This window comes from Ischnura elegans, chromosome 12, assembly GCF_921293095.1.
Source record: "Ischnura elegans chromosome 12, ioIscEleg1.1, whole genome shotgun sequence".
Lineage (NCBI taxonomy): Eukaryota > Metazoa > Arthropoda > Insecta > Odonata > Coenagrionidae > Ischnura > Ischnura elegans.
Genome location: NC_060257.1, coordinates 83203125 through 83225100, shown reverse-complemented (window position 1 = coordinate 83225100; position 21976 = coordinate 83203125). Strand labels below are relative to the sequence as shown.

The window sequence follows — 21976 nt, the reverse complement described above, 5'->3', positions numbered from 1 at the left end:
TCGGTGCATCTAGATTCATAGAAACCCTGGTGCATTTAAAAATAAGTAGCGGCCTTCACCATGACTTTAAACACTCCATTTATCTCACCAGGAGGCAAGGCTACAGCAAGTAAATGATTCCATTTTCAGAGGTAGCAGTCTGAAGTGGACCCCTTCCCAGATTAGACTGCACAAAATGATCCTCTGTAATAATTAATTCCCGTTAAAGATTCCCGTTCCTCGATCAGATGAACACAGCTTAATACTGAAAAGATAAGACTGACAAAATACCTATGGTCCAATGCATGGGTTTGGAGAAGAAAACAGTGTGAAAAAGACTAAGAGGAAAGGACACAAATGTGTTCCGAAAATGGTGAGCAAGAAGGGATTTTAGCATGGAAAAAGAAGATGGAGTCAAGTTTTTGAATGGTGGATGAACATGATCTGTGCAGTAAGGCAAATGTTTATTTTTTATCCATGCCTCTGCTTTTTCTAAAAGCAAATTCGTTGGATCAGATGAAGTTATGTGCCACCAGTTAGTTGTATGTCACCATCTAGGAGAAATAGAAGCTGGATATATAACACAACATTTGGTGGCTAGGGTCTGCAGCTTCATCATGGCGTAGGGGATAAAAAAGAGGGGCAATAGTAGCCACGAAGGCTAGAGAAGTTAAGTCAAACCAGAAGTAAATATACAGACTTTGAATCATAGAACACTTCAAAAGAAACTGTAAACAGCTAACATTGAATGAACACGGCATATGAATATCCACTAAATACATTTGAAAGTTTTTACATACTTTCACTGAAATGTGTATGAATTCGTTGTTTCTGCAACATTGAAACAGAAACTTAAGCATGCTATGCATGTTGTTATCTCTACAAAATATTTTTGAGTAAAGTTAAAATGTTTCATTTTAGTAAAAAATAGCATTTTCAAATTAGGAACTCATATTTTGGTGCACCACTTCAAAAACTGAATGGCCTCAGTACTTGAAGTGGTTTAATAGCACTTAAGATATACTGTTGTCCAATATCAAATAATATTACAAAGCCAACATAATTCACAATGCATAGCTTTCTATGGCCATCAAATCATTACGGCGAAGTAAATGATAATTATTTTTTTAAATTTGAGAGCAAATTCATGAAGAAGGTCAATACAACAAGAAATATTCAGAGTCAATAAAACACAATATTAAGAAACATGAGGACAATTAATCTTTAATCCACATGAGCCACATTATAAAAATAAATCCATTGACAACATGGAGAGTAACTGGTAGTTAAAGATTTTTACACAGATGCTTCTAAACATACACTGAGAAATTGGAATGATAATTAGTAAAATTGTTACCTAACAAGGAAATGTGGACAGATATGTGCATGTATAAAAGTGACAAACATAAATAATGCATAGTTTTGATAGGTAATGCCTGTAAGCCCACCAAAAATATGACATTAGGGGGTAAAATTATGAACGGCCACTAAGTAAAAAAAATCACATAATTAAAATCTATAACTAATAAAATCTTGTGTCTTTACAGTCTAAAACCTGTTGATATTATTTTACAACATATCACTGGAACAAGAAGCGGCAAGGTAATAAATTAATCAATTCCTGTCATTTTCTTTGGCTTTCTCATTGTTTTTCTGTTCCTTGAGACTCACGCACTTCCTAATCTCATAACCAATTGCAGCACCCACTGGCGGAGGCACAGCATTTCCCACCTGAAAATGACAAAATCATCACTACACCAAATACATGTACTAAGGATGTGAAATGAATGACACACATTCTTTTACAATAATCCATTAATTACACACAATAAGAATAATTATCTCTCCCGAAAAATCATACATTCAACTATGCAAAATAATTTATTCCAGGATATCTCCTGGATTTTTTTGTTTGTTATTTAGAAGGTTTATTTTATTAACCTCTCTAGATTGATTAACAATGCTGCCAATAGCAGGCTGCACTTATAAAATTTTTACAAAATCCTTTCATATTAATATTGTAAGAAAAATATTTATGCTGCAATACATGTATCATCAAACTACAATCATTTTCAAGAATTAATAATTATAGTGCTATTATTGATTTATGCTATTTTAAGGAGTTAAAATTTCCAGCTTGCATCCGAGTAGTTCATAGAAAGGACTCTTCAGATAACATTGGAAATATCATGTTGAAATCAAGCATCAGACATGTGGATATCAAACTTGCATCCGAGAGCTCCATTTTTTTATTTTTTTGGTTTATTTTTTTTACTTTGGGTGTTTTTGTACGCCCATCCCAGGGTAACAAGTTATTAGAATATATTATTGTATATTATTACATAAAGTATTCCCCAACTGTTCATCAAGACCAGATACATACATATGTAGAACTGTTCTTTCCACTAAAGATAATGAAAATCAAAGAACGGTTCATCAAAACGGTATGACCTATAAAAAATACCGCTATTTAATACAGATATTTTGGTTGAGGATCATATCCCAGGTACTAAGCATGTACAAAACTCTTAGTTCAAGACCTATTCTACAACTACACAAGTAATACAACTGACTGCATGATTTCCTTAACCTGTGCATAATTCAAACTCAGACATGCAGCCATGGTCTCCCAATGGAAGAAATAGCACATGAGAAGAGAATATTAAAATGCTTCCACTAACCTGACGGTGTTTGTCAAGAATGTTGCCATAAAAGCGGTAAGAATCAGGAAATCCCTGAGAGCGAGCACATTCCCGCACTGAAACAACACGAGTCTGTTCTGGATGCAGCACACGCCCCTGGAACACAAAGATGAACAAAGGATGAATTTACAACAGAATGAATTGGAAAGCATCTTACCATTGGCTAAATTCATACAAAGTTACCGCACAATATGGTGGAAATTATAAATATACATTAAAAGAGACATTGCTCAGTTTTCCACATAACATATTTGCGCATGATGGGTTTTGTTGTACACAACAACATAATCAATGCATAGTACTGAGATTCACCAAGATTGTCCTTATCCCTTCCACTTTCATTTGTTTTCTGAATATTGTGCTCCTATTTATTTTTTCTGTGGTTCTTTTTAAATCGAATAGTAGGTATTGAAATGATATTTTGTATAACTAATAACTTCAGGCTTTACTTTGTGAAACCTCTCCATATTGGAAGTAAGGAAATAAAACTTTGTAAGGTTCACTGTTATTTAATTATGGGCACGACCCGGGTTTCGTAACTTGGTTACATCGTCAGGTGACTGATCTTGCATGCATCATACATTTATACAGAAAGTACACAAGTGACAGTGAGGACATCTATCGGAAAGGAACCTTTCAACCAGTACTTTTCCTTTCCGATAGATGTCCTCACTGTCACTTGTGTACTTTCTGTATAAATGTATGATGCATGCAAGATCAGTCACCTGACGATGTAACCAAGTTACGAAACCCGGGTCGTGCCCATAATTAAATAACAGTGAACCTTACAAAGTTTTATTTCCTTACTTCTGATATTTTGTAGTTTGTAATCAACGTATAACAGTGAAATATAAAGTGATTATTATTTCATATTGTTCACAAACAAACCCTCTTTCTGTAAGAACATCGAGAACACAGCTATTGCTACTCGTATAAAATCATTGTATTCCTTCCAATGCATTATATTTCATGAAATATGAGTTCTTCATGTACATTATGGATGAAGAAAAAATCTGATGCTTTCCTGGCAAATATATTCGAAAAAGGCTACTCGGGCTTCCAGCCGGGTGGTCTCCCTCCATTCTGCCGACGTTTCGGAACATGAGTCGGGTTCCATCCTCAGGGCTAATGGTGAGTGGATGAAGTTTGCCAGCCTTTATAGTCTTCAATTGGTTGTAAGGTCTAACGTGATTGGCCGGGAGGCCGCCGATCTTATTTTCCTAAGTGCCAGTTTCCATACATTACTTAGTGAATACCCGGCGTCACGGTTGAGGGTGTTACTTGTCAGCCGGATCTCGATGGATTCCTTTACCAGTCTTTCCCAGAATTTAGTCTCACGACATAGAATTTTCATGTGGTTCCACTTCACCCAATGGTCGCATTCAATGGCGTGTTCTACAACCGCAGATTTTTCACGTTGGCAGAGCCTAAGGTGTCTCTTACGTTCTTTGATCCTGGTATTAATGGTTCTCCCCGTTTCCCCACCTGCCCACATTCGCAAGGAATTTAGTAGACCCCTGGAGTTTCAAAACCACAAGGATCCTTAGCTTTAACAAGTTTGAAGCATGGTTGGAAAACGGTGTCAATACTGTTTTTGGAGGATCCTTGAAATTTTCCCGGACACCATAGACACACAGGGAATTTTGACTATAGCGATGGGCTTCAGTCTTTCTTCCTCCTTTGAAGAGCCTTGGTCTTTAATGCTCCTTTTTAGGGCCAAGTGTATCTCCTCATTACTGTAGCCCTTTTTCCTGAAAGTGGTCTTCAGATGTCTTATTTCTTTTGGCAGGCTTTCTTGGTCCACTATGGCTTTGGCCCGATAAAGGAAGGACCACCCTGCTGGAAGCCCGAATAGCCTTTTTCGAAGAGTGTGCTCGCCGCGCACGCTACCTCCATTGACTATACATATCGGTGTTGAAAGGAAATGTAACTGGAAGGACTGATACCATTGATACATTGAGATATTAAATTGTACATTTGACCAGTATGTATAGTCAATGCTACCTCTGATAGTCTAAAATTCTTGAAATACTACTCATCTTGAAACGTCTTTGAGCGTCGTAATGAGACAATAGCAGCATTAATGTGTGTGGTGTAAAGTCGTTTTGTGAAGTGATGGATGGAAGAATTGATCATTTTATTTAGCCGTTCTCCGCCCCATGAAATGAATATTGATGCAGCAAAAACCTTGAAATCCAAGCGAATCACCATACTTCACCTTTTTAAATTGAAGAATGCTGATTTGACTGAACTGATAAACTAACTGTGTGGCGTAAATTATTTGAAATGGCTGTTCATGGTGCTCCACCCAAGCGCAAAGAAATATACAAATATGAAGCACCATGGCCATTGTACAGTATGAACTGGTCAGTTCGGCCAGATAAAAGGTTTCGGCTTGCCCTCGGAAGTTTTGTAGAAGAGTACAACAATAAAGTACAAATTGTTTCCCTCGATGAAGATACATCTGAATTCAGTGCAAAAAGCACTTTTGATCATCCTTACCCCACCACTAAAATTATGTGGATTCCAGACAGTGTGAGTGGTGTAGAGTAGTCAGCATGTATTGTGTTGATGAAACAGGTGGATATCAGCCTGTGCTAAAACCAGTAAAATTTTCTCACCGCAGAAAGGTGTCTTTCCTGACCTGTTAGCCACGAGTGGGGATTATCTAAGGGTGTGGCGAGCTGGTGAGCCAGATACAAGACTGGAGTGTGTTTTGAACAATAATAAAAATTCTGACTTTTGTGCCCCATTAACTTCATTTGATTGGAATGAAGTTGATCCAAATTTGATTGGTACCTCAAGTATTGACACGACTTGTACAATATGGGGTTTGGAGACTGGGCAGGCATTAGGTCGAGTAACTTTAGTCACAGGCCATGTCAAAACACAACTCATTGCCCACGACAAGGAAGTGTATGACATTGCATTTAGTCGAGCGGGGGGAGGTAGAGATATGTTTGCATCTGTTGGTGCTGATGGATCCGTTCGGATGTTTGATCTGAGACATTTAGAGCATTCCACAATTATTTATGAAGATCCTCAGCATACTCCATTGCTGCGGCTAGCATGGAATAAGCAAGACCCTAATTATTTAGCTACCGTTGCTATGGATGCATGTGAAGTTATCATCCTTGATGTTCGGGTTCCTTGCACGCCTGTTGCAAGGCTGAATAATCACAGAGCCTGTGTGAATGGATGGTTTAACATTGTTAAACTTTCAAAATAGAGGTAAAATTTGTTCCCCTAAATAGAGGTAAAATTATGAAAATCTGATAACAAACTACACTCGTCACAGCACGATTTGGCATCGGAAGTTCATGATGAGCAAGACTCGTTAATTATTTCAGCGCAAGGCCTTAAATGGGCTCTTTTACCATTGGGGAGGGGAAAGAGTGGTGAATGGGTGTGTCATAGATAATGAAATTTAAGGCTGTGGTAGAAAGGGTAGCTTTTGTCAGAGTAATTGAAAGGCTGAGGGATTAAAAGTACCAGGGTCAGGATATCAAAGACATCTCAAATGTCCACTGCTGTCTTGGGGTGTTGCGATAGGACATAAGGAAAGAGTCCACATTCAGGAAGTTATTTAGGAACAGAAAATTGTGCAATGTCACATACAGTAAAACCTCTTCACATCGTAATGGAGGGGACCAAATTTTGGGCAATATTATGTACGGAGAAAAGGGCTGGAAAAGAGCCAGAGAGAGGTGTTCATGAGGGAGGGAAAAAGGTAAAATAAGGATAGTAGGGAAATTGATAGAGAGAATTTATGTTGGTGCTAAGTCTCTATACTGCAGGTAAAGCGGGATAGAATGTGCAGTGAGAAAGAAAAGAGTTCAGAGCAGTGGAATGATCCATTGATAGGGGAATCGGTTGACCAGATCAGAGGGCAATACTCAAAGACAGGTTGAACACATTCAACGAAAACAGATTTTAGGTCACGAGCCTGTGAATTAGTGCCGGGGTAGATACATGAAATAACACATTGTTAAATCACACCCACAAATTCAAATGACAGGTGTTACTTTCCTTGCATATAAGGTACAGTGATGCTCTTGGTGGTATATCATATTTCGATCTACATAACACAATATGAGGAAGAGAGATATTCTGATAAAATCACCCTTATCATAAAGCAACGAAGTTCATGGGATAAGGAATGTCCCAGATATTTACTCACCTGTTTCCCCATTGGCTCTGGGTTAGTAATGGTAGTACTAAAGAATCCATCCCATTCAAGCCGCCCGTAGAGACCAGCCCAATTGTTGTGCCTGTTCCCAGTATGAGGCAAACACCATGGGATCAGCGTGTTGAACTGGCGGTCCATGGGGTCACACGAACTCTTACCAGTGGCACACGAGCAAACACCTCTCAGAGATCCATTTGCACTACGTCCATTTTTCTTATCATGATGAGTATAAAGTCTACAAATCAATTCCAAAAAAGAAAAACAAAAAAATATTAATCTCATAATCATTACAACATTTGATAAATATTCATGATATGTTTTTAAAATTAGGGCATTTTTCATATTTAGACGTGTGAATTTCAGCGGGGTACTCATTTAAAATGGCAAGTGGAACTCCTAAGAAAAATCCACTCTCATACTTAGTTATTTCGAAATGCTGCTACAAAATCAAGATTACTTATTGACTAGCATAGCACTTACAGTTTTTTAGTGTATGAACCATCACTAAGACGGACAACAATATTCGGCAGGTCTCTCCAATCGGATCCTGATGCTGTTGGAATGTGAGCCATTCTGGCTTCCACCAGCGGAGCCATTTCCTTGCAAATATGGTCCCTCAAGACTGGGAAATCTTGATTTCCACGCATCTAAAAATGTTCAATAAAAGATATCAGCATGTATAGTGAGTAAAGGCCAAAGCTTGGAAGGGTAAAGATAAAGAAAACCTATGCAATTAATAATCATTAATGACTGCACAGATTTTTTTCAGCCATAAACCCACGAGCACAGAATTATAAATTTCATGTCTTAAAGCATATTAGAATGTGGAAAGAAACATATTGATGATAGGCGTGAATAAAAATTTCATGTCTGGTTTGGGAACTTCTTTAAATACTTTTATTAAAACACCTCATTAGCATTAAAGTATTATTTTCAAAAATAAAGAATTAACTACAACAGCACTGTATTCTGAGAGGCAAGGAGTTGCCTCACAGATAAGAGTGCAGAAGCTGGCAATCTCTCAGAATAAACTGCACTCCTAAATGTTGTGCCTGTTAAAATTACGAAATGAGAAAAAACAAGGATGAAAAAGGTATATAGTTGATCTACTGTTTTAAAATCTGACTTCTTCCTTGACAATCCTTCCTCCTCCCCTTCTCATTAACCTCGTTACCACCTGACTTTTATCTGCCTGCCCCCACCCCACCTCCCCAAGCTTTTATACTTTTTGTTTTGAACCTCCAATCCAACCAACAATGCTCAATGCTCCTCCTCATTTAGTTCCCCCCCCCCTCCTCCTTCCCTCACACTATTGTTGGATAAATAAGGCTGGATGCTGTATGCGTTTCTCAGTTAGTCTTGATAATGACGGTGTAAACGTTGAAACTAGTAGACTGCAAAAATATAAGGTTGAGGAATAGTACTGTGTTTTTATTTCACCATGAAGGTATATAGTTATTTACACAATGACTCAACTTAAGAGGGAGCCACTAGAAACTTTAAGGCTGATCACAAGGCTGAGATTGATTCAGCAATTGAGAGTCTATCTTCAACCTATCTTCCAGAGCGATATATAGAACATTATATTAGAACCCCACTATACATATTTACAATTCCAACAGAAATGATAAATTAAGAGGGATAACTTTCCAAATGGATAGGCATGGAAATTCATTTTTCCCCCGAAAAGAAAAGGACTTGAACAAATGCTGGGCAGAACTTTGAGAAAGGATTCCCTATTTATTTGTTAACAGCCGATGTCCTCCCATCCCCCACACATCAAGGAGGCTTGTGCAGTGGCATGTAGATGTGTGAACATAGAAATTAATTTGACATAGAACCATCCCATAACGCTAAATTAGAATTTTAAAGTAAGCTTTTCCAGTTGATTTGATCACTTTTCTAGCATCAAAAAATCACTCATAAAGCAGTCCTGAATTCGTTGAAATGTTCTAAAATATCTATGAAATAGCTTCACATTTGGTCAAATAGATAGGGCAAATGGGTAACAAGTACCTGTCTTTGAAAGTGCGAGAATGGTTCTCCCCCATAGGACAGCTCTTCCTTCTTTGAGCCGTTTCGAATTTCTGGAAGATCAGACATTGCATCGCGAACTGTAATGGTTCGCAATGGAGCCGAATTATTCCAGCTGAAATCGGGATCATACTAAAAATAAAAAAAGGAAAATATTGACATCATGTCAAGTGTATGGAATATCTCATAAAAAAAAGAGGAGTTGATGAGAACAGATGTAATATCCCATAAAATGTAACTAAAGCAAAATGAGAGCATAAGGTGAAATTTTCAGAAAGATTTTCACTTTTTCCTTAATGCCAAGCAACCAAAAAATATTTGAGCCAAGTGGTAAATACAAATTCTTTAGATGGAATTCATAACTACAAGAAAAAGTATCAACAAGAAATCATTGATATTATCAATATAAGGACAAAATTCAAGTAATTTATGATCGAAAATTTAGTCATTGCATCTACAGCTTATATGGCTCAACTGATAAATATACATAAATTGCTTTAGGTCACTATACATTAGGCAAACAGAGAATTACTGCCATATAGATTTGTGCAATCAGTGTTTGAAGAAAAAACATCCGATAAAAGGTCACCGTATTAGATAAAAGATTATTATGTATGATATTAGTTACTAGAGAAATTATTAAGATACTACATCGGAAAAAGTCATCTTTAATTGGGTTTTTTCACACCATACGGCTTAGTATTCATGAATGCATGTATCTCTGAAATGGAATTACATTTCTTTAAAAAATACACATGAATACAAAATTTGAATCAACTGAAACTAACCAAAATCATTGAAAATACATTCTCAAGAATACCAGAAGCAAATGAGAACAGAAGTAACTGATACAAAAATAAGCAGAAAAACTATTGCTCTTTAAGGTGGGGAAACAGAGATCTCTGTGATTGGTCCTCAGAGGGCAAATACACCTATGGAATAAAAAGTGTCAAAAGAAGCCCATCGATGGAATAAGATATTTCAGATATTAGACTCTACCCCCAGAATCAAAGAAAAGGCTTTGTTCTTATAACTGCTAACTTCAGGCTTTACCCCGCCCTTACCTCGCTGGTCAGATACCTATCCTCACCAGAAAAAACCCTCGTCCCAAATTAAGGCTGCCCCTTCCCCCACCCTCCCCCATTCGATTCCATGCTTAACCCCCACCCTCAACCAGTCCTTTACCTTTCCGATAGATGTCCTCACTGTCATAAGAAGCAGTCACCTGACAATGTAACCAAGTTACGAAACCCGGGTCGTGCCCATAATTAAATAATAGTGAACCTTACAAAGTTTTATTTCTTTATTGGTTCAAATTATTAAAATTTGACTTAAAACAGAGATATTTTAAAAACCTTGGGTGATGTGAAGGTCATTTCACCCCCACATATTTAGGTCACCAGTCGCCACTGGTAAGGAGGAAAACAAACCAATATAGGCATGTATAAGTGAAATGCCTCTTTATAACCAAATCTCAACACACTAATATTTTCCCTTCACAGGGACACTTGGTTAAACTGAAATGGTATAACCTAGCATAGAATTAATGACTTTTGATTTTTTACTACAGTAGATTCCTGACATATCGGGACTTGTGCACTTTGCCCCAATTAGGCGAACTATCCTGTATATGGACATAAAAAACTTTGAAATGGTAGAATGAATGTTTGTAATGCAACATAAGTTTATTGAACTATTAATTTCATTAATAAATCCGCGAGCTTAGTTAATTTATTATCATTTTAAAGAATTACAACAATTTAGCTAAAAATATTTTCACAGCCTCGGGTGACGCTGAATGAATGTCTTTTACTAAGTTCTATTAAAGAAAAGTCCTATCCTCTTGCGGATAGTATAAAAACAAGGGCTTTCAAAATAGGGCAAGAATAGGAAAATTTGTGAAAAATAAAGAGTAAATCAAAGGAAGAAAATATAAAAAAATATTATTCTGAAATTTTAATTTCGTCGCGAGTATAGAGTCTATGTTGCCCACTCATGGCCCAATAAAGCGGCATGCTGTCCCAATTAAGCGGAGAATACTCTGGCATATTCCTCTATTGCGTTCTGTTCTTCAAGATCTGCCCCAATTAAGTGGCTGATTTCAAAATAGTGCAAAACTGATTTAAAACAATAAATGAGGACATATGGCAACTACATTTCAACATTTGAAATTATTACATACCCTTTTCTCATCGACCATTATAGAGAGCTGACAGGCTCGGGGACTAAACACATGGGTGGGGGAAGGATGTTTGGGTAATATCTCTCCTGGAGCAGCAGCCAAAATAATCGCTCTACAAATGAAAGAAAAAGTACAATTATAAATCATGATACAAATAGATGGATGTTCACTATAAAGACTTACTTCAGAGAAAAATTTTTCAATAAAGCTGGAATTATGGGAAAAATTGGTCCATGCCTCCAGTATTAGGCATTATCATTTGTGGCATGCTGTCAGACAGTGAATCATCAAAGAATTATTACTGAACCTTTGTTTTTTCAATGACCATTTATTTTATCTTGAGAAGGTAAACTAACTAAATTTTTTAAATCCTGAGTGAGTATCTACTGAATCGTACTCTAAGTTTCCAAAACCTGGAACGTATTTCTTTTCTGATGTTAAATAGCAGCAATAAATAATCCTTAGATAAATGAAATATCTGATAGCACGACACAAACCATAACATAAAATCTGTGTTTTCAACAACAAAATATAGAGTATTTTTTCTGTTCATTCTGTTTTTCTGCAGAAACTAAATCTTTTCTGTGAAGGCCACAGGTCAGTAACTATTGGTTGTGAAGCTTTAACTCCATCCAAGATTGAAAAAGCTTTTAACCTTCATTCAAAGTAAGAGAGGACGTGATGATAACAGATATATACAATAGCTTACAAGAGAAAATGCCCCCCTGCCACAACACCATGGCAATGCAAGAACAACCTTGAAAAACAGCTCTGAGATGGCATTCTGTAACTCAGAGCACTGGAGAAAGGTGCTCAAGACTTTCTCCCAGATTAATCTCCAGCAAACTCATGCCAGTATTTTCTTGCTCAATGGAGATTTCTGAAGGATCCAAATGCATGAGGAGCTAATGCAGAGTATGAGAAGCATTTCCAGCAAACCATCTAAATTTGTTTATCACCCTGAGTCCATGAAATTGTTTTTTAAGAAGTTTTTCTCAGGATTGTATGGTATATACCTGTAGAAGCCGCGCACCTTTTTTTCTGGAAATACCGGTGAAAAAAAGGGGTTGTGCTGCTTACATGAATCCCCCAAATTTTAATGTATGCTGCGTACCATTTTCCCACTTTTCATTTATTTCTCCAGTTTGGCATTGAAACTAGAAAACCTTTGCAGGAATTACATTTCTAATATTTAACCTTATTAATAGGGATGGTCGGATCGGATACCTCGGATCCAAATATCCGCGGATATTGCCCTTCATTTGATACATCGGATCCAAAGTCGCGGAAGACATCGGATCTGGATCTGAAGTTACGTGGCAGAATTTCAGCCGTGGAAAATAAAAAAGGCAAAATACGACTGGTACATGGTGTGACTCTTCCCAAGAGATTGAACAATCATCGGGGGAATCTCAGCGTCGTAGGATAATAACTACATCAAAAGTAACTACGTCGCAGATTTCAGAAAACCACCCGCAGCCGTCCATCAGCCCATGCCTCTGTTGTTTTTTTCCGAAATCACACGGACCATAAATCATTGTCTTCATTATAGGGGGTCCCAAACCAGGGGGGAAAATTTTTAAACAACAGGGTACAAAGTAGAGAGTTTCAAACTTATTTTTACACCCTTCATAATTGAAAAAAAAACTATTTTTCAAAGAAATCTATTGTAAATTCATGATTTTTCGATATTTTGTTTCCTTTTATGAAGATAAGTACTTGACTAATTACATTGTTTAATAGCAGAAATATGAAAATGCATTTGAATCCGAAAATAACCGATCCGAAAGATCCGGCTCTGAAAATCAAGGGTCCGATCCGAATCCGGATCCGAAAAAAAATCCTGGATCCATCCATCCCTACTCATAATCATGGTCACGTAAATTTATCGATTTAGCAACGAATCACGAGTACCTATATTAGACAGCACCCAAAAAGCATTAGGAAGTTTTTTTTCCTCACAAGCCGGCCCAAAAATGGGGGTGCGCGGGATACACAAGGGTGCGGCTCACACGTGTAAATACGGTATGAGTCATTTTGGATGCATTTTAATTAGGGATGGACGGATCCAGGATTTTCATAGGATCCGGGATTCGGATCGGATCCTTGATTTTCAGAGCCGTATCTTTTGGATCGGATATTTTCGGATTCAAATGCATTTTCAAATTCCTGACGCTGATATTCCCCGGATGATTGTTCAATCTCTCGGGAAGAGTCACGCTATGTGCCAGTTGTATTTTGCCAAGTTTTTATTTTACACGTCTGAAATTCTCCTACGCAACCACTGCAAGAGTTTTCAAACAAAACGGTTCATGAGTAGGACAAGAATTGCATGCGACGGCGCATTCAAAGAGGGAATCGGAACTCTTTCCACCCTTATGGGACGTTGCATTCACTGAAACTATTATTTAAAATTTCGGATCCAGATCAGATTTCTTCCGCTACTTTGGATTCGATGTATCCGATGAAGGGCAATATCCAGGTATATTTGGATCCGAGGTATCCGATCCGACCATCCCCAATTTTAAATGATTTCCAAGTTCAATATTAAAATGCAGTGACTTAGAATGAATATAGTGCAACAACGTACGCCGTTAAATATATTAATTAAATAAGTCCAAGCTGGCATTTCTTAAATCTCCTCTTATAGAAAGCTGGAATGCAGTGGGCAGAGAATTAAAGAATACTGATTGGAGGTAGAGGAGCTTGCACAAGCACCATTAGATCTTTCTCCAGCGATAGAGAATGCTAGTCTCAGAAAACAGCTTCGCGAAGCACAGGCATTAAAACTGAGAATTAAAACAATATACAAGCAAGTAGACTGAGGAATTTCTGAGGCAGAACCTTAAAAAAGAAGGTAGGTAAAGAGGATGAAAAATCACAGTAAAATGAAATACAAATTTCCACTCACCTTCTCCTAGTTTGAGGAACTCCGTAATTTCCTGCTTGAAGAATTCCAAATGAGCACTGATATCCCATTCGAAGTAAACACCTAAGGGTAAGTTTAAGAACCATGCTCTTCTTGAAAGATACAAAATTCCTCACGTTCTCCAAAATGAAGAAGCGTGGACGGTAGTAATCACAGTAGCTCAGATAGGATGCAATCAAAGAATTCTGGAAGACAAGCAATAATATTATTAATGGTTCCATTATAATGGATCAGAATTTAAAATTCTAGATACAGAGAACATTACACAAAAATAGCTGTACGTTTAATAAAACAAAAACTTGTTTATGAAGATTCTTTAAGCTCCTTTTATCATAACAAATTTGAGGGTTGGACTTGCGTTTTATTTATGAGTAATTGCCACTTTATGGCGTAAGTTAGAGCATCAGTTATAGTCAACATGATGTGTTTGGCAATAGCTAATATTTTTCCTATGCTTAGACAAGTAATATCAAAAAAACTTGGTTTTCAAATAAAATTTGCACAAAATATAGCATAGAAAGTTCATTTTTCAGCTGCAATTTAATATATGATATTTTTCACTTTCATTTAATTTTATTTTAACTTCAGCTGCAATATACTTATATGAGAATACTCTGAATTTTTCATGAAAATGACATGCACCTTATTTCTTGGGGCAGCCTTCTAAGATGCTCAGACACACAATTATTCCTCATGCACACGTAAGTTTAGTTTTTTCTTTATTCAAAACCCTGTATTGCCCCTAGAGAATCAGGACTTTAATTTCATCTTACACATTGCAGCAAAGATATATAAATTTCACTGCAACAATTCACTAAACATTAAATTACCTTGAAAAGAGAGTACTGGCGAGAGTTGAATCGATTCATGCCACTAAATCCTTGGCAAGGAGGACCTCCACAAAGCAATTCAACCTCTCCTTTCTGCGGTAAACTCTGTCCAGAATCGTTTGTTTCCTTTCCCTGAAAATGGAATCAATTCTGATCAATAAAAAATTCATACTGTCACCATCAAAAATATTTACGATTGCTGCAATTGATTAGCAAATCTATTTAAAGAAAAACAGTACATTTCAACTCAACAGGAAAGCATATTTTTTATTTCAGAATTTTAGAGGAGGTAAATATTAAAAAGATACGGCAAAACTACACTCACGGAAATAGTAATATGTATTGTAAAAGAAAAAAAGTATGAACATGTGAAAGATATAACTGATAATGAAGAATACGCACCAAGATACTTAGCAAAGGTAGTTCAACATAATGCTTCACCAAACCTAAATTATAATCACACCATCGCCATGCATACATAAATAGAGATAAAATAGTTTCTTTAACAGAAAGATAAATGGTAAATTCAGTCACTTCATCATACCAATTTTTATTCATTTATTGAAGGAGAGTCTTAAGAAAGTCTCTATATAAAATCTAGTACGTTTTTTATATGAACTGATGTATGATAATAAATAAAAAATAAAAAACATACATCTCAGAATCTAGGATTATCGCAACAAAATATATTAGATTCCAAAAAATATTTTTCTCCTCCAGAGGAAGAAGAACAATTTATTAAGAATAGCAAAACAACACCTCCCACCATACTAGCTAACGGAGTGTTCCATGGACTTGAAACACATTAGATGCAGCTAAATAGATATATAACTATGAGGGCGAATCAATAAATAATTCGCAGAACTGAATTGAGGCGAAATAATGGGAGTAACTTTCTGACATTAATTTCACTTTTCCACAAATTCACCCTGTACGTTCAGGCATTTATCTCATCTCTGTAAAAGTCCTCAAAAGCCAGCAGCAAAGAAGTCCTTTGGGTTGCTGTTGCATCCAACTTGTAACTTCATACATAACGGCATCATCTGTATCAAAATTACGGCCACCCAAACGATTTTTTATGGGCCCAAACAGATGAAAATCACTGGAGGCTAAGTCAGGACTGTACGCTGGATGTTCCAACCGTTCCCAATGAAATGTTCGCAACAGCTCCTGCATTTGTCTTGCTGTGTGAGGATGGGCATTCTCATGCAGTAGAATAACACCCTCTGACAGAATTCTAGGTCGCTTGCGGAGAATGGCCTGTCCGAGTTCCCACAGAATGGTGCAGTACGGCTTTCACAGTTTCACCATAAGATGCATGAGCAATTTCAAACGGTAAACGGTACGCACACGTTTGCTACTTATTTATTGAATCACTCTCGCATTATAAATATTATAACTCTTAATTTAATCTCAGCATATTACTTACATCCATGACTAGCCTCAGAAGATCATTGCAGTCATCTGAGAAAACAATGCAACCAGGATTGTTAAGGCGGAAAGCGTGTGCAGCAGATTCCTCCTTCTCGATGGCCCACTTAGAGACTGCCACTCCGGATTGGTGCAGACCTTCAGAGAGACCTAGTACGCCAACCAAATAACAGAATTATGTACCCCTTGACAGCCATTCAACACAACAATCAATGCTAAAGCTAACTATGAAAAAGACCCTGTTAAATTTTGCTCCAATACCCATATTAATGAAAATTTGATGCATTAATTAAATTGCATCATGGCAAACAGCCTCATTGCGATAGCAGAAAAATGGTACAACTAATTGATAAAAAAAAATTTCACAGGATATCACTAGTGCTTATTAAGGGATGAAATACATATGACATATCTATGTCAATTATAAAATTACAATAAGTCCTCACCTCCACACCCAGCAAAGACATCCAAGGACTGCAATGGATTAGAGATTGGTGACCACTCTGCAGATCTGTCTTCGTTTGACTCCTCACGAGCTTCTTTTTTACCCTTCCCTTTTCCTTTCCCTTTACCCTGTCATAAACCAAAGTTGAAATTTCATAAATGAGAGAAACAAGAGAAGGGGATTTATTGAAAGAAAAAGAAATTATCTCTCATGGTGCCACAAGCCAAAATATCGCCTTGAGCATAGAATGGATTTAAAATCATAATAAGTTAACACATTTTGCTTTATTCTTTATCAAATGACTTAGTATACTTTAACCAACAAATAATTATCGCTCATTATTAAATTAAAATAAAACATTGCATTGATATCTAAACAAGCAACTTCATATTGTTTTTTTTTTCCAAAAAGTGCTATACAATTCTTAATTTTAACCCTTTCACTGCCACTGGGCAGATATATCGGCCCTCGCTGGTTGAGTGAAAACTGCCAGGCGCCGATTAATCGGCCCAACTTATTTGACTTTTTTTGAGATTGTGGTCTTTCCAACGTCTGTAATTTAAGTAAACCCTCATAATCTATGCATGGTTATAAGATAAAAATATATCTGAAGTATTGGGAAAAAATCTAGATATATTATATAAAATTAAATAGCTGAAAATTTTAAAAAATCTGAAATGTTTCAAATACCAGAAATTAGCCTTGGCAGTCTTCGCACATCCCACCTGAAATGGGCTGGCAGTAAAAGCGTTAAGTCAGAACTTTTCACTAGTGGCACAGAGAGGGTAAAACAAACCAAATATGTATGTATTTACAGTGAAACCTCTCACTCACAGTCATTGATCGTCTTAGATAATGTGTCCAAAAGCGAGAGGTAAGTTGGAAGTGACCCCAAGAAAACCTCATTTCATCAAACCAATGCTTTGTCTAGTACTAGGATATTTTTCATTTCCCATTACTACTTGCATATTTTATAGATTTAATTTGATGCATTTTTTTGACTAAAAATATTGCAAATTCAATTTGTTAAATGCTCAATAAAGATTATTATTATTTTTTTTACAAGCAAATATTGTACGGTAGGTATTTCAAGCAGCTGAAAGAAATTCCTTTATTTCAAATACAGTATTCTTTTGTGTAAGCAAACAACTTTATTGTGAAGTTTTCATTATTACATGGAATAAAAGGCTAAAGCATGCAAAAGCTGCAGACAATTCCTACAGTGAATAACAAATGATCGATTAAATAGTTTCTATTCTGACCACAGTGGTCAATACCATATTAGGTTGAGAGTTGTCACATCTATAGATTCAGTAGACTCTCGTTAATACGAACAACGTTATTACAAAGTTCTCGTTATTACGAAGCAAATCATTGGTCCCGATGAAAAGGCCTATCCAAGCTATAGTAAAAGAAATGTTATTAGGAAATTATCGTTTTTACAAAATTACGAACCTCAGTCCCGGTCCTGGCAGTTACAAAATGAACTTTATTACAAAGTTCAGGGTTCCCACTCCACCTAAATAATGAAATTCACGGTTTTTCCAGGTTTTCAAGGCTTTTTTTCCAAGTTTTCACGGTTTTTTCAGGTTTTCACGGTCTCAATGTCCAAATTCATGGTCCATTTATAAGTCAACAATAGGAAAATCACCAGCCGTATATTAACTAAAAATTAACGCACGCGACATACGCCGTGAATGTAAATGCAGCAATGAAAAGTGATATCTGTTATGACGTCAACGTTTGGAAAATTCAGGGTCAACTAAAGGCCCAACCCAACTGCGCTCTTGCCCAGACTCCGAATACCATGGCCTCCTTTAATATGCGAATGCCCATAGGACCTCCTTCCGTCTCAACACCGTAAGTCCTTTTTTAATTCCTCGCCGAGAGAATGTTATTTTGCGCACGTTGTTATTACCGCACAGTGACCAAATTTCCCTTACCCAATCTTTCTGAGATCACGGATAATATTCATTAAAAATGTTTATAGAATGTAATAAATCAATTTCATATAATTACAGTGGAACCTCGATCTATCATTTTTCAGGGGGAAAAAAACGATGAATGCGGGAAAACGATCGATGCGGGAATGTTTGGATAGGTTGCCTATGTCCCAGGAAACACAGGATTTTGGTGCGTAACTATGATATTTGTTAAAGGATTCAAAGAAGATTTTAGCCAATTACAGAAATAGTAGTACTTTATCGAGACACTTAGGTCATATTGTTGATTCGAATAATATCTCTTTCAAATATCCTGCCATATAAATAGCCACGAAATTTTTTGTTCTAAAGAGAAGGCAACTTACACATTCTTTTCTAATTTTCATAGCGCCAGATGAGTAGATGAATCTGGATTGTTAGTAGGGAGAAACAAAATATCTTGAGAAGATATCCCTTCCTCAGTAACTCTTATGCAACTGAGACTTATAGTATAACTCGTAAATTGATAACTGATAATAACCTGATATCCTGTTTTCGGAAAAACACCACATAAACTGCCGAGAAGCTCAGCTACGAGGATATCGAGTTTCGCCAGAAATCATCATTGTATTTTTCAGCTGCATAAATAACAATTTATTATTTGTTTTACGTAAATTATGAATATTACAATTCATTTAAGTGATAAGTTTGGATTATCCGTGTTTCCCAATTATTCGTGCCGTCTCTCCCCATCATTAGCATCGGGTTAATCGTGAGTGTACTGTACTAACCTTTGATTGCTTCCCAATGCATCTGGCTTCAGCGGGGGGCTCAATAAATGACTGCGTCTCAAAGTCATACTCCTTCATGAAATAAAACCGGTTTGGTCCACACACTGTCCACTTCTGGGGCCCACTTGTTTCAGCGCAGCCAGAACTTTCAACATTTTCACCATACACAACTTGACACTTTCCAGCAACACTCTTGAAGCCCACCCTCTGCTCTGCAAGTGCACATGATAAAAATATTGGTATTAGGTCCAAAGCGCATTCATGAACAAATGTCTACACACATCACCCATTAGTTGTTTTTGTACAGCATAACTTATAGCAGAACTATACATATTTTGTAGCTTTTTTGATGAAACAGTTGGAAATATCCTCATAGGTATGGTTTCAAACCATTGGTACTCATAAGGACATGTACATAAATACTTAATTTGAAATTACATACATCATTATCCAGCCAATGCAAACTCTCTTTTACAACTAATATCTCTAAAGGGAGATAACTACAAGGATGATAGAATATACCGTATTTCTCCGAATATAGTCCCCCCCCCCCTAATTTTGAGGCATGAATTTCGGGGAAAAATAAAAAAAAAATGGGTTTGATTATAGTCCCCCATTAACATTTATCACGGGCATTTTTGGAAAAAAAGGGGGACTATATTCAGACAAATACAGTACATGAAAATGTACAAAGTGATAAATTTCTGTCATTAATATGATAAAAGGTTATTAAGAAAATTTCTACAACGCAAAGTACTCATGCTCCAGACTAAAAGTGTACGCAGACATATGATAAAATTAATGAAATGAATAATGAAATTTTCCATGTTACAAAATTACAAACCTAATTTGCAGTCCCACACAGCAGTGAAAAAATGTTATTACAGCATTAAATGAGTCCTAAATGATATACCAAAGTTCTTATGTTGAGCAAGTCATAAAGCCTTTCTGTACATTCTTTGTCCTACAATTTTTTTTGCTTCCAATGGATTTTTTGCAAAAGCAATTAAGCTAGGTTAAGAGTACAGATTCGGTTTCCTTTGCCTTAGCAAACCTTCAAGGGCAATGGAAGTGCACAGGGTAAGGAAGTTGTGACTTTAAAGAAAATATGTTGAGGTCATAGCTTTTCCAGGTGTATTTGGGCCTAGGCAATAAGGCAAAGACTAGGTTCATTACTTTTCCCAGAATAAGATCCACGAGTAATACCAAGGTATTCTTACACATTTCCGCACTATTATGCATGGTAGATCAGTGTGTGTAAAGGATATACAATTCTTAACCGGAGGAAATAAGGTCCTCCATGAATATAAATTTGTTCAAGAAGCAGCTAATTAGTCACTTGATGTAATTTAAAAAATCATAAATTAATTCATTCCAAAAGTCACGCACTTGCTAATGTGTGCAAGTAAATTATTTCATCAGTCACCTGTATAAACTTGCAAATATTTTTCTATACTAAGCACAAGAATTTTGTGAATGTATTCATTTTAAATACTGATTTTGATATTTTCCTTTCTATTCTACAATGAAAACGATCCAAGGGTCATCGTGACCTAGAACTTAAGTATGTATATTTCTATCTATAAAATATATGACACTGAAAATGTTGAATATTTATGACTGTCATCATGCACAATACAAACTACTGATCACTTACTTTCCTTCGTCCAATACAGCAGATTAAGATCAGACTGGTGAGTGGCTATTGGTCCACGGAAGGTGTTTTCGGGGCGGTAGAAGAGTGTCACATCAAGCCAAATATCCGAGGCAGAAACAAATCGAGGGTCACCACTGAAGAGTGTTTGCTTTGCTCCAATCTCAGAGATCATACCAATTATGAAAGGCGGAGGAGTTTCCAAATTTGATCCTTTAACGTTCATCTCACTGTCACCAGAGCTGGAGCACTTCCTGTAGTACTCAGGATACATCTCTTCGTCCACCTGTAGATAATTATGATATCATACTGTATTTGATGGCATACAAGATGCATCCTCATTTCCGTACGGCACAAGAAAAAAAGATACAGTGTCCAGCGTGATACGGTAGAAATCTCTGATATTCAGCTTAGTAAAACCATTTGTCTGTTTCCACACACTTTTATTTAAACCGACCATGGTTTCGGCAAATATTGCCATTATCAAGGTACATAGCCTCGGGTGACAGCCTTTTTATAATAAATTTTATAATAAAAAGACTGTCACCCAAGGATATGTACCTTGATAATGGCACAAGTTGCAGAAACCATGGTCGGTTTAAATAAAAGTGTGTGGAAACAGACAAGTGGTTTTACTAAGCTGAACAAGAAAAAAACTCTGCACCAACGCTCGGCATACCAGCAACTTAACCCTTCCATGCCGAATGCCACACATTTGCAGCAAGGATTTTCTTCGCAAACAAAACAAAAGCCACACTGGTGCATCGTCAATATCCCAACGCAAACGAATGAAAGCCGCACATGTGAGGTGCAGGGTAGAGGAAAGTGACCACTGCAGACACAATAGACCCAACAACTTGGTCGCCCCTAGAGACCCAGCTTAGTGGG

General features: G+C 36.8%; 2 protein-coding genes across 3 annotated transcripts in view; one reads left to right on the top strand and one right to left on the bottom strand.

The window, feature by feature from the left end:
* Nucleotides 1-1177: 1177 nt before the first annotated feature.
* The window catches only part of LOC124168904 (DNA (cytosine-5)-methyltransferase PliMCI-like), a 67009-nt gene continuing 46210 nt past the window's right edge, over nt 1178-21976 (bottom strand). For both annotated transcript variants that reach the window (XM_046547283.1, XM_046547284.1), the window contains exons 20-31: nt 21092-21374; nt 19435-19646; nt 16723-16849; nt 16275-16426; nt 14846-14977; nt 13998-14200; nt 11087-11198; nt 8887-9036; nt 7351-7517; nt 6862-7105; nt 2661-2777; nt 1178-1710 (exon numbers count right to left, since the gene is read on the bottom strand). In XM_046547283.1, the coding sequence (XP_046403239.1) occupies nt 1594-1710; nt 2661-2777; nt 6862-7105; nt 7351-7517; nt 8887-9036; nt 11087-11198; nt 13998-14200; nt 14846-14977; nt 16275-16426; nt 16723-16849; nt 19435-19646; nt 21092-21374 (2016 nt within the window). In that variant the 3' untranslated portion in view covers nt 1178-1593. The remainder of the gene's footprint in view (nt 1711-2660; nt 2778-6861; nt 7106-7350; nt 7518-8886; nt 9037-11086; nt 11199-13997; nt 14201-14845; nt 14978-16274; nt 16427-16722; nt 16850-19434; nt 19647-21091; nt 21375-21976) is intronic.
* LOC124168920 (DDB1- and CUL4-associated factor 7-like) lies at nt 4598-5910 on the top strand. Its single transcript, XM_046547312.1, has 2 exons — nt 4598-5216; nt 5308-5910. The coding sequence occupies exons 1-2, from the start codon at nt 4968-4970 to the stop codon at nt 5908-5910; spliced, it is 852 nt and encodes a 283-aa protein (XP_046403268.1). The 5' UTR covers nt 4598-4967.

Bases quoted from the DNA above. Each gene is read 5' to 3' on its own strand.
- LOC124168920 (XM_046547312.1), top strand. From the start codon at position 4,968: ATGGCTGTTCATGGTGCTCCACCCAAGCGCAAAGAAATATACAAATAT. The intron at 5,217-5,307 runs GTGAGTGGTGTA...TTCTCACCGCAG, and splicing joins TTATGTGGATTCCAGACAGT to AAAGGTGTCTTTCCTGACCT.